At 47.1% G+C, this 13,075-nt stretch overlaps 1 protein-coding gene across 2 annotated transcripts in view; it reads right to left on the bottom strand.

Annotated features, from left to right (window-relative positions):
* HDLBP (high density lipoprotein binding protein) overlaps positions 1-13,075 on the bottom strand; it is a 64,682-nt gene that overhangs the window by 8,687 nt on the left and 42,920 nt on the right. For both annotated transcript variants that reach the window (XM_067539003.1, XM_067539004.1), the window contains exons 12-22: positions 12,390-12,529; positions 11,899-12,003; positions 11,356-11,469; positions 10,813-10,899; positions 10,538-10,669; positions 9,185-9,403; positions 7,837-8,058; positions 6,515-6,733; positions 5,212-5,350; positions 3,435-3,589; positions 2,128-2,232 (exon numbers count right to left, since the gene is read on the bottom strand). In XM_067539003.1, the coding sequence (XP_067395104.1) occupies positions 2,128-2,232; positions 3,435-3,589; positions 5,212-5,350; positions 6,515-6,733; positions 7,837-8,058; positions 9,185-9,403; positions 10,538-10,669; positions 10,813-10,899; positions 11,356-11,469; positions 11,899-12,003; positions 12,390-12,529 (1,637 nt within the window). The remainder of the gene's footprint in view (positions 1-2,127; positions 2,233-3,434; positions 3,590-5,211; positions 5,351-6,514; positions 6,734-7,836; positions 8,059-9,184; positions 9,404-10,537; positions 10,670-10,812; positions 10,900-11,355; positions 11,470-11,898; positions 12,004-12,389; positions 12,530-13,075) is intronic.

The following is a 13,075-nucleotide window of genomic DNA, read 5'->3' as shown; positions in this document are numbered from 1 at the left end:
GCCAGGGCTTTGTCAAGCCTCAGCTTAAAAACCTCGAAGGATGGAGATTCCACCACCTCCCTAGGTAACCCATTCCAGTGCTTCACCACCCTCCTAGTGAAAAACTTTTTCCTAATGTCCAACCTAGACCTCCCGCCCTGCAACTTGAGACTGTTGCTCCTTGTTCTGTCATCTGCCACCACCGAGAACAGCCTAGCCCCATCCTCCCTGGAACCCCCTTTCAGGTAGTTAAAGGCCGCTAACAAATCCCCCCTCATTCTTCTCTTTTGCAGACTAAACAAGCCCAGTTTCCTCAGCCTCTCCTCATAAGTCCTGTGCTCCAGCCCCCTAATCATTTTGTTGCCCTCCGCTGTACTCTCTCCAACTTGTCCACATCCTTTTTGTAGTGGGGGGCCCAAAACTGGACACAATACTCTAAATGCAGCCTCACCAATGCCGAATAGAGGGGAATAATCACTTCCCACATCCTGCTGGCAATGCCCCTCCTAATGCAGCCCAGTATGCTATTAGCCTTCTTGGCAACCATGGCACACTGCTGACTCATATCCAGCTTTTCATCCACTGTTACCCCCAGGTCCTTTTCTGCAGAGCTGCTGCCTAGCTTGTCGGTCCCCAGTCTATAGCTAAGGTCAGAAGGGACCATTATGATCATCTAGTCTGATCTCTTGCACAATGCAGGCCACAGAACCTCACCCACTCACTCCTATGGCTATGACTGAGTTACTGGACGTTCTCAAATCATGATTTAAAAACTTCACGTTACAGAGAATCTACCATTTACACTAGTTTAAACCTGCAAGTGACCCATGTCCCATGCTGCAGAGGAAGGTGAAAAACGCAGGGTCTCTGCCAATCTGACCCAGTGGACAATTCCTTCCCGACCCTAAAGATGGCAATCAGTTAGACCCTGAGCACATTGGCAAGACCCACCAGGCAGACACCTGGGAAAGAATTCACTGTAGTAACTCAGAGCCCTCCCCATCTAATGTCCCATCCCCGACTGTTGGGGATTTTTGCTGCTGGCAGTCACCTATGGGCCACGTGCCATTGTAGGAAGGCCCATCATAACATCCCCTCCATAAACTTATCAAGTTCAGTCTTGAAGCCAGCTAAGCATTTTGCCCCCTCTGCTCTCCTTGGGAGGCTGTTCCAGAACTTCACTCCTCTGATGGTTAGAAACTTTCACCCAATTTCACCTGAACTTGTTGACCAGTTTATATCCATTTGTTCTTCACTTAAATAACTCCTCTCCCTCCCAGTATTTATCCCTCTGCTGGATTTAGAGAGAGCAATCATAACTCCCCTCAGCCTTCTTCTGGTTATGCTAAACAAGCCAAGTTCTGAGTCTCCTCTCATAAGTTAGGTTTTCCATTCCTCAGATCATCCTAGTAGCCCTTCTCTGCACCTGTTCCAGTTTGAATTCATCTTTCTTAACCATGGGAGACCAGAACTGCAGAGTGTTCCAGATGAGCTCTCACTAGAGACTTGTATAAATAAGATTGGTCCCAAGACCAATCCCTGAGGAACTCCACCAGTAACCTCCCTCCAGCCTGACAGTTCACCTTTCAATATGACCCTTTGTAATCTCCCCTTTAACCAGTTCCTTATCCATCTTTCAATTCTCATATTAATCCTCATCTTCTCCAATTTAGCTAATTATTTCCCATACGGACTATCAAATACCTTACTGAAATCCAGGCAGATTAGCTCTACTGCATTTCCTTGGTCTTAAAAAAAAAAAAAAAAAAAAAAAAAATCTGCTATCTTCCCAAATAAGGTCAGGTTGGTCTGGCACGATCTACCCTTTGTAAAACCACGTTGTATTTTATCCCAATGACCATTCACCTCAATGTCCTTAACTACTTTCTCTTTCAAAATTTGTCTTAAAGACGGTGGCATTTGGGCATTATTCAGCTTCGAACTTCAGTGCACAGCCTGTTCTAACCAGTCCTGGCGGAAGGGGAGGAGGAAACAAATACACACTGGTCTAGTACCAGCCATGCTAATGGCACACTAGTGACTGCTGGGCCATGGATTTGGCCATGGTCCTGACACTCCCAAAGTCAGCATTCACAACAACAGGAAATCTGGGATCCAGGGAAGGGAGGGGGACAAAATCCAGCTTACTTCAAACTCATCCATCATTTTGCGGATTCCACTTCCTTTCTGACCAATGATATAACGGTGAAGGTCAAAGGGCACTTCCACCTCAATGGTGACAGGAACCAGAGCCTGCGGGGGGAGGGAGGGAGGGAGAGAGAGCACAATTTACCCACCACAAACTTTGCAGAGTCAAGGGCCAGGTTTCTCCCAAAGCCTTTATATTAGCCACACCCATCCTAAAAGGGAGAGATCTGACACTTCCTGAATTCCACAGAGAGTTTAATACGTTTCACCAAGAGATCATTAAGCCACTAGCTAGGAAAGAGACCAATGAGTCTTCATGGGTGGGTTAAGAAGAAAGCAGCAGCGAAGGTAAGAGAACGCATTGGCTACTAAAGAACATACTGTCAGAATTAGCAATGGTACCTCCGCTGGAGAGCTATGTCCCGTTTTCATAGCCTCTCCTCTAAACATAATGAAGCTTGAAAAGATCCAGAGCATATTAGAAGGATGAACAGACTTCCGTCTAGTCCACACTACAGAGTTAGGTCGATGTAAGCTACCTTATGTCAGCCTAACTACGGAAGGGTCTAGCCTTACATTTCAGTCCCACCATGAGTGGCGTAGAGTCACTGTCAACACAGTTCGGTTGACGCAGGGTCACTATAGACCCTGCATGGCTTACCTCAACTTTTACCAGCTTTCAGAAGTAGTCCCACAATGCCCCATCCTAACAGTACAAACTGATACAAGTGCTCCTGGTGAGGATGCACATCGTCACGAGGAGCAAAGTGTAGACACGCACAAGTGATGCAATTACTGCGGCAGCTGTATGCTAGTGTAAAAGTTAGGTTGACTTAATTTTGTAATGTAGCACAGCCGTAGATATGATGAGAACTTGCCACGGCTGGAACTATTCAGCCTGGAGAAGGTTTGAAGGAATTTTACTGAGGAATGATACAGAAAACACAGATTGCTCTTGTATTATGGGGCCGAGTTGAAAGGATAAGTCAGAACAACACAAGCAACTCCCACTGCTGTGTGGGGCCTTTAACACTTACTAAGCCAGGCCAATTCACACCTGCCCTGTAAGTCATCAGGCTAGAAAAAGAGTTAAAGGGCAGAAAGCTCAGATACAGCAGAGGGAAGCCCCTTCCTTTAGGCTCCATAAGCTCCCTACGCCATTCGTTATCCCCAAGAGGGGAACAACTTGAGCAAGACCACCTGGCACCTGAGCCCAGATCATTCAAACAACAGAGCTTAATGCAGCAGAGCACATGCAGATTCCAAGAGCTTTGTAAGTCCTGGTGAGATTCCACAGCATCATGTACCTGCAGTGCCTCTTTGGCTGCCTCACATTTCTCTCTGCGGCCAGAGATGGTGATGATGTCGCACTTCTTCGGAGAAGTGGGGTCAGCCTCCTTAGCTTCTTTGCCTTCTCCATTCTCCTCTCCGTTCTCCTGCACAGCCAGCTCTGCAGCAGGGGCTGACAGCATGGAAGCAAACAGGAGAATAATTTTATCAGTGAGTACAGAATACAGTTTCCATAACTGGTATTACTCCCAGAGACATCAGGACAGATCCTCCAGCTTGCCCAGCAGGACCCCACAGCACACAGGGAGGAGGCTGGACATTCACCAGACTCAAAAGGAAATTTAATAGCATTTCAGTAGTACAAGCGGTTACCTGCTGTCAGTGCTAACTCTGCTTGAATCGTAGAATCCACCATTACGCCCGGCACTACACACCGGAACAGTCTCTCCCTAGCCCAAAAGAGTTCCCTTTATTTCTCCGTCTTGATGGCACCCTCTCCCTACTCAGCAGCAGAAGATTGCAATAAGCATTACACTCAGTTCGGCACTACTGTCCAAGAGCCACATTCCCAGTAGCTTTTCTTTCAGAGTTATGAAGTGCACAGGCCCAGAATATTTCACATTAAGAGCAGCAAATTCTACATCAGTCAGGACTGCTCTCTAAGCAATGGACATGACAAAACACATGCACTAGCTAGGAGGGTGCTTATCATGCTGGGATATTGCCATGCCTTGTGTTACACGATTGAGACACAGTTTAGGCCACCTGGGAAGCAGGGATCCCAGTTCAACACAGTGAAGTGCCTGGAGTTTGTAAAAATGAACACTCAGAAGCAGCATCCTGTTGGTGCAAGGGCAACTACTTGTATTCCATTGGCCATCCTGTGCTCACCCTCCCCCCATGGAGTCAGCTCTGGATTACTAAACACACAGATTTTAGGTCCCCCCCCCCGTGTTCCTGTAAAAGGAGACTGAGGTGTGTGTGATACTCAGGTATTTGGTTTCCTTCTCTCTAGAGGAGTGGAGATCCCTACTCAGACTCTTAGAGGAGTGTCTCAGATTAAATAAAGGCAAGGTGACATCTAGAGAGCAGACCTAATTTCATGCTCTGCTCTCCACCTCCTACTAGTAGGAGGTCTCTTCCCCTCCTCCCCCCCTCCATCTTATTTAAACACATGCAGTTAAATGTAAGGCATCCATGAATCAGTAAGCCTTGCTGCAGATCTTAGAGAAAGAACTTGTCAATATGTAATGGAAGAACCAAGCCATTCTCCTTTCACAGAGGGATCGGGGTGGGAAGGGATAAGAAGAGGTTTGTTTAAAAAAGTTCTCCCCCTCCAGAAGCATTTAAAAGGTAAAAGACCTGAAGTTTATATGAACTCTACTACGGTCTGTTGTACACCAAACAATAGTTCTCTTCTGCCACTGATGTTTACCCGGTTCTTAATAAAGGAGCCTAAAGAGACAGAAGCAAAAGGGCAACAGGTCTAGCCCCCATTGATAACGAGACACTGTCAGGGTTGCCCACTTTAGTATTAGCCTTGGAGGAGGGCTAAGGCCTGGACAGCTCAGAGCAGCAGTGACCATGGGCAAGGCTCCCAACCCCGCCACCCACATACTGCCCCTCTGCAAGGAGGGACTTTTACTGCTCAACTTGTGAGTCCACTGGGGATCTCTCCAAAGCAGCACCACAACCCCCAGGTGACGTGGGTCGCTCAAAGCACCCCGAGGGAGGGAACAGCTGCTCTTATACCCTGGGCTTCTAGTGCAGTAGAGAGTTCTCAAAGCATCATACCTGGGTTCTCCTCCCTGTCTGGAAATTTGATCTGAACACAATGGTCCCGGGTGATCTGCTGAATTCGGGAACCTTTGGGGCCCATGATGGAGCGGTGAAACTTCTGGGGGATGGTACATTCTATTGTCACCTGAGCTTCCTGCAGGTTTGACAGAGAAAGCAGGTGAATTATTCAAGCGACACTTGTAATGCATTCCCTCCAATCTTTCAGAGTCTTTCCATTTCAATCAAGTGGGTCACCACAGGGAAGTCCATATAGTCATGTGTCACAGGCAGGAAGAGGGCAGGCTGGAGGCAAAAGTTGGAACAGAGAAACAATTATTCTGTTCAATAGATTTCCAGAATCCTTCATACCTCGGCACCCAAAAAACAGCCCATCATCCAAGACTACCCCACATCTGACTAAGGGCCACAGACCAGAACTCCATTCTCACACATGTTCCCCTCCCTCATGGGGCTCTCCACAGGGGGGAGGGAGAGGAAGAGCTGGTTCTAGAGGCAAAGATGAGAGCACAGGCACTTAACCATTGGCTAGCTGTAAGAGCCAGCCGGGGGAGGACTAGCTCTGATTCAAGAGCCAGGATCCCCAATGCTAGCACCCAATGCCTGAAGGGCTCTATGCACTATGGCTCAAATCAGCACATGCTGGAGCTGGGAACAAGAGGAAGCTGCCCTTTAATGACTGTGTTGAAAGTACAACTCCTCGCCTCCTCCCCAAAGAGGCCAAAAGGGCTAAACGGAGCATGCCAGAGACACACTAGAGGAGAATTAGGGCCCCCCCAAGCTCAACCCTTCTGCTCCTACAGTAAGAGGGGAGGGTAGGACCGTGAGAGGAGGATGACTCCTAGGCATTGAAGAGCTGAAGTGTACAGGAAACACATCCTAGTCTTGGCCCAGAAAAAACTGTCACCCCCAATAGCTGGTTTAGGGAAGGCCAAAAGGGGATGTCTGTCTTCTCCTGGCCAGGCAAGGCACCTTTCCTAGGCTAGAATGTAACTAGGGGGCTACCCTGGAGATTCCTAAATTCTAACCCAGAGACCCTAGTTGGGGTTGGTCCTGCTTTGAGCAGGGGGTTGGACTAGGTGACCTCTTAAGATCCCTTCCAACCCTGATTTTCTAGGATTCTATGACCCCAGGTTCCTCAGGTCAGAGAGGACCCTCCACATTACATGGAGCAGGGATTTTTGGAGGGGGGGGGGGGGGAAGAGTGGTATAGAAAAGGGAGGTCACAAGACAGAAAGAAAAACAAACAAACAAAGTGGCTGCATCTGCTCCCTGAAACAAGCCTGTCAGGGAAACACACCAAGTCTTCGATGATCTCCTGGATACGTTTCTTGGCTGCCTCCACACAGTCCTTTGCGCCCTTAAGCAGGACCTTGTCACTCTGGGTGCCAGAGCGGGGGAAGCTGACCATCACACCGCCATACTCATCAGCAATCTCACGCAGAACCTGCCCTCTTCTGACAACAAAGTGTCGGTGATGCTTGGGCTCCACCAGCATGGAGTCCTCAACCACATTCTCCTGCAGGGGGGACATTGCAGTGGGGTTTATTCATTGCACTCTGCTTCTGGGTTAGAAAATCCCTGACACAGCTCACAACTTTGGATGCTCCTTTACTATACCGAACCCACTCCTGTAATGATAAATATTCACATCTTAATTCTTGAGCTCCTACCAGACCCTCCCAAATAGACAGGTCATCCTAATCCAGGGCCATGCAGTCCCCCCAGACTGACAGGTTAGCACCTGCTACCTCCTATGCAGCAGAGGAGCACACATAGGAAGTTTGGGTAAGACAATGGAAGTGAATGGAAAACGTGCCTTATGAGAGGAGACTCAAAGAGCTTGGCTGGTTTAGTCTAACCAGAAGAAGGTTGAGGGGAGATATGATTGATCTCTATAGATACAGAGGGATAAATACTAGGGAGGGAGAGGAATTATTTAAGTTCAGTGCTAACGTGGACACAAGGACTAAATGGATATAAACTGGCCATCAGGAAGTTTAGACTTGAAATTAGATGCAGGTTTCTAACCATCAGAGGAGTGAAGGTCTGGAATAGCCTTCCAAGGGGTGCAGTGGGGGCAAAAACCCTAGCTGGCTTCAAAACTGAGCTTGATAAGTTTATGGAGGGGATGGTATGATGGGACAACCTAGTTTGGCAACTGACTGATCTTTGACTCCTGGTGGTAGATATGCCAATGGCCTGTGAAAGGATGTTAGATGGGTGGGTTCTGAGTTATTACAGAGAATTATTTCTTGGGTGTCTGGCTGGTGAGTCTTGCCCACATGCTCAGGGTTTAAATTGATCGCCATATTTGGGGTCGGGAAGGAATTTTCCACCAAGGCAGATTAGCAAAGGCTCTGATCATTTTTTGCCTTCCTCTGTAGCATGGGGCACGGGTCACTTGCTGGTGGATTCTCTGTACCTTAAAAAAAAAAAAAAAGGTCTTTAAACCATGATTTGAGGTCTTCAGTAACTCAGTCATAGGTTAGAGGTCAATTACAGGAGTGGAAGGGTGAGGTTCTGTGGCCTGCATTGTGCAAGAGGTCAGATTAGAGGATTGTTTTGATCCCTTCTGACCTTAGAGTCTATGAGTCTATGAACAGAGAAAGCCTTCCTCACCAAGTTCTTAATGAGTGCCTCCAACTCCTTCTGAGCTTCCTTGACTGCTCCCTCAGTTCCCATGATGGTAATCAGCTCCTGGTCTTTGTCTTCAGCGGTTGGGAAGATGATGCGGGCCCCCGTGTTATCACGGACCTTGCGGATGTTGCCACCACCTTTACCGATCAGGAACTTGTGGTACTCTGGCTTGGCACGAAGGTCCACTGTGTAACTTTTAGTTTGCTATCGAGGTCAGCCCCCCCCAGAGAACAAAGCACATATGAATGCTCAAGAGTACATGCAAACACAATTATTACACCATCAGACTATAAGAAGAAACTTGTGGAGTAAGTTTGTGTACATACACTCGTGCTTAGCAAAATGTGCAACAGCTTAGAAAACCAATCTTTCCAAGTAAAAGCAAACTAGAAGCATTCTAGTATCTGCGAGATCAGAGATGTTACTTCATGTCCACAAGACATCAGAAAGTTCGCACCATGAGAACTTGCACGTGGGAGAAAGTCACCTTACTTCTGACATGCTGCAACACGGCCCTGTGAGAACGCAGCAGGATAAAAATGGTGACGAGAGCAGAAGAGACCAAGACCATGTGCACCAGAGAACAGCTCATTCACAAGATGGGCCAGATCCTTTGTAAGGTAAACCAGTGTTGCTCCACTGGCCAGCTATGCAGGCTTACCACACAGGGTCTGGCCCAGAACTTGGCTGCCTGGGGAAAGGGCCATACTGTCATTTCCAGGAAAGTTGTGTTAGTAAATGAAGTGGCCAATCATGCTTCTTGGCGTAACATCCTATCACTTGAGACCTTAATTACAGCCGTAATTATATCAAGGGGACCAAGGGACATGAACAAATGATGCCGCTCATTTGGCATTTGCAGGCTTGGGCAAAGGTCAGATGGGAGGGAAGAGCGAAGGACAGTTGTCTCTCTGGGTTTAACCAAGTCTGGGAAGGGGAGCGGGGCGGGGGGGGGGGGAGGGAACGACAACATTTCTGCTCCTTCATCCTAACCCAAAAAGAGGTGCTTGAGCAAAAGGCAGATCAAAAAGAAGGGAAGGGATAATCATGTCAATCAAGAAGATAATCATGTCATTGGCAGAGCAGCTAGTTCTTTTAACTAATGGGAAAACCACCAGGATCAGGGTCTCTTGTCCTGGTGGCACCAATGTTCTGATTGTGTTAACAGTATGAGTTTAAAGACCCAATGACAGGGCCCCTGACGCTGTCCACCCCACCCCGCCCCGCCCCGCCAGCACCTCCCCATCGTCAGACACATGGAGAGGGATCGATCACACACTAAGAGGAAAGAGACTCTTAGCTGATTCTTCTACCTTTCTGCAGGGCTCACCTTCTCCTCTGCCAAGTGCAGCAGTTGTTTCTTGGCTTTGTCCACATCCTGAGCAGGACCTCTGATGGTGACGGTATCGCTGCCTGAGCCCTCTGTGGGGAAGTGGATGTGGACCCCACCACACTCCTCCATGATCGAGCGGATGAAGCGACCTTTGGCACCGATAAGGGAGTTGTGCAGCTTAGAGGGGATGGAGACCTCCACCTCTGTGATGTCAGCCTAGGAGAAGCCAGGGCATTTAGGTTGCATTGTACAGCAAGCTGTTGGGAGGAGATTGGGTGTGTGTGTGTGTGTGTGTGTGTGTGTGTGTGGGGGGGGGGGGGGAGGAAAGAGAGGAGGGAGAGAGAGAGAGACAGGGACAACCAGACCCAGGAAGTCAATTCCTCTTCTGCTGCTATCAGAAAATTGAGATTCTTGGGATTTCTGTACTAGGAGAGGACCACACAGCCACTTATTAAAAGCTAATCTGAGCAGAGGATCTGGGAGATAGCTGCCAAGCAATAGCTGGATGTGCCAGCGCATGCTAGTCTCCTAGCACGATAAACTGGCACTGGGGAAAGTATTACCCCAGGGCATTGTTACTGTTGAAGCACAAAGCAAGAGTTTTAGTAGATTTTGCTGCTTTCAGAAGAGATGTAAATAATGCCGATTCAAAAAGTTTCTGGTCAGAAGTATTGGCTGGAATCATGAAAACCTCCACATGGGGGCAAAGTGGCTGCACTACACACCACTGGAAATTGTATCCTGGATTTGTCTTTCTAGACATTATGGGGTTAGGCAGGTAGATTCCTTTACCTACTTCGGTGACCCGAGGAAGCTGGCTACGTTTTGAGGACTCAGTCCAATTTGCTGGGCCTCAGTTATCTGGAAGACTAGTCTCAAATTAAAAAAACCTCTGTATTAAATGTTATTTTATTAAGCAGTTCAGGTGCCAGCACTGTTCAAATTCTGAATGTTAACAATGAAAGAAACTCAGATTTTTAAGGTTTCCTTGAGTTCAACTGTCTTTAATGCAACATTTTTAGTATCGGCTCTCAAGATTTTCAACCTCTGTATCCAACTTGCTAGACTTGCCGAAAGAAACTGCCAAGACAATGAGGCCTAACACAGAACCTCTTGGGAAAAGGACCACAAGTACTTTTTGCTGAGAAGCTGGACTTGTTGATCTTAAGCATGCTAACATTACAGCCATGAACTTGCCACATTAGAGACTGGATTCTTTAAGTTTATCAGCCTCCCATGTAATTAGTTTGCTTTGTGTTTGCATATTTTAACCATAACCTCCAATCATCTATGTTTTGTCGGGTCTCTGTGCTCCATTTGTAACACCTTAAATTAACTAATCCCTGTTACCAGTTCTTTTTGAATGGAGAGAATTCGGTGCCGAGCAGCTTCACAGTTCGCTCTCTTGCCAGTGATGATGATTGTCTCCGAGTTGCTGTTCTCCGCCGGGAGATCAATCTTGGTGTTGCTTTCCTCACGGATCTGCAATAAGAAACAAATTCATGTTTGAGGTGGGTTAAGTTTCATTTCACCAGTGAGCAGGTGGAACTGATGAGTGGAAGGTAGCTGAAGGCAGAAAGAACAAAGGAACTTTGCAGAATATTTAAGGCCAGTAGCAACCTCACCTTTTTTATGTTGGCACCTCCTTTCCCAATGATGTTCTTGTGGAATTGTTTGAAGATGGGAACAGAAATAGAAAAGCTGTTTTCAACCTTACAAAGAGAAAGAAGAGAATTAGTTAGCGGAGATCAGTTAGCTGTGGAGATGGAGTCACATCAACAAGCTTGGCCATGCCTCACCCTTCTTATTTCTATTAGGATTTCTTAAGACACCTGGAAAAGACCCTCTTCCTTTACCATTCTGCCTAGAAGGGGTCTTACTGACTGCTGAGGAGAGAAGGTCAGAAAAGTAAATTAACTCAAAAGAGACTGAAGCTATGGGTTTGGGAGAGGATTCCCCTTCTCACTCTGTTATCTGGAGCCACTGTAAGACAAGCTGTCCCTTCATTATCAAAGATCAGCACAATGTAGGTGTCTCATCCATTTGCTATATGAATCTAAAGTTTCAGACAAAGCTCAAGTGTGATGTCAGCACAGAGTTATCTTCTGTCCCAAAACTATACAGGCCTTCACAGGGGGGGGGGTTGACAACATTGGAAACTCTCATACCAGGTCTGCCACCATCTTCTGCATGTACTTCGCGCATTTTTCCACCTCGTTCTTGGGTCCTCTAAGTTGGACAATGTCACTCTTGTGTGCTGGGTCTGGGAAGTTGATGATAACCTGCAAGAGGTGGTCACTTAAGGTCAGAATCATGTAACATGCACAGCAGTTATTGGTAGGATACAAGATCCAGAGCCCAGCACACTTCTTCTGTCCCAGCAATCAGCAACCCTTCACTAGAAAGGGTCTGTGTTAAAAGAACACTCTTGCTAAGGATCCCCGCTAATGGTTGGTGCATATATGAGTAGCAAGCTCTTATCCACTAGCAGCTAATGGAGATGTTACTTTAGCTCAAATGGTCAAGGCCTGTACTTCTGGTGCCAAAGGTCCCAGGTTCTAACCCCACTGATGACCCACAGGCACGTGAGGATCACCATAATACAGCACTTATTGGTCTGGTATCTCAGCACTCCAATAGAAGACCACCTCAAAGGAAGGAAGGGACAGTCACACAGATTCCAAATCCCATTTTGTTAGGGGAAGCCTCACCTCTGGGAATTTATCCCGGATTTCCCGGATCCGCTCACCCTTCTGCCCAATGATGGTTCGATGGAATCTCTGCTCAATAATTAGGTCCTTGGTGCGTTCGTTTTCCTGAGAACATACAGATCACAATTATGTTTTCATCGTGATGAGTTCCATGCCCTTTATTTACTCCATTTTGCTGGATTGCAGGTGATCAAGCAATCACGTCTTTCAGATAAAGCTAATCTTCTGCACCAGACTGGAGCTACTGTTCCTTCAAGCTGAAAAGTGAACCCAGCAAACACCCACGACAGACATTAAATTTACTCTGCTCCCAGGAAAATTACAGTGTGGTACCCAGGTGCTGGTTGTGAGGAAAGGCCACTTTTGCTCTAATTCCAGCAGAAGTCATAAGAAATGGTACGAAAGCATTGTAAACGGGTGTGTGTGGGTGTGTGTGTCTCTGTTAGTTAAAGTCAGTTGGGGGTGGGGGGGAGCGGCACTTTGTTGCTCACCATACGTGAAGCGAGTTCCAGCAGCTCTTTCTTGGCCTGTTGGACACCTTGAGGATCTCCTTCAATTCTGATCAGGTTGCTCTTCTCATTGTCTGGGGGGATACGCACAGACACTTTGTACTGGTCCTTGATCCTGTTAACTGAAAGACGAGCATTTTGCTGAAATACTTGGCTATTCTGTGACACCTACCAGTGCAGGACTGGAAGCTAGGAACTGTCATTACAGCATCTCTCTTGTACTTGAACGCTAGAATAGTTAAGCAAATACAGGGGAGGGGGAGGAATTAAAAGAAGAAGTGAGGTGGTGAGGTAGAGCTTTTTTACCTTGGAACTCAGCAGGGATTCTCTATTGTACAGTAGAGAACACCCAGCAAAAACCGACAAAAAAACACCAGATAGCATAATGTCCATAGATCTAAAGAAACACTGTAGCTGTGCCATTTTTCCCAGAATAACTCAACTACTTGAATCAGGAGATGCCCATTTGTGCTTGCAAAAGAAACATGAACTCAGGCTACCCCACAGAATTAACAGCAGCTAATTTATTGCTTTTTCTATGAAGAAATTCCAAGGAGGAAAGGCTTAACTCTACCCTGAACTAGAGGGAGACATCTCATCTTGGATGAAGAGGTTTCACATCCATCTACTCCTCCAGGACAACTTCAAGAGTTAAAACAAGCCTTTTG

The sequence above is a fragment of the Emydura macquarii genome, unplaced genomic scaffold, assembly GCF_026122565.2.
Source record: "Emydura macquarii macquarii isolate MOO-44397 ecotype Brisbane River unplaced genomic scaffold, CSIRO-AGI_Emac_v2 contig_499, whole genome shotgun sequence".
In the NCBI taxonomy this organism is placed as follows: Eukaryota; Metazoa; Chordata; order Testudines; family Chelidae; genus Emydura; species Emydura macquarii.
This window is presented reverse-complemented; position numbering and strand designations above follow the sequence as displayed.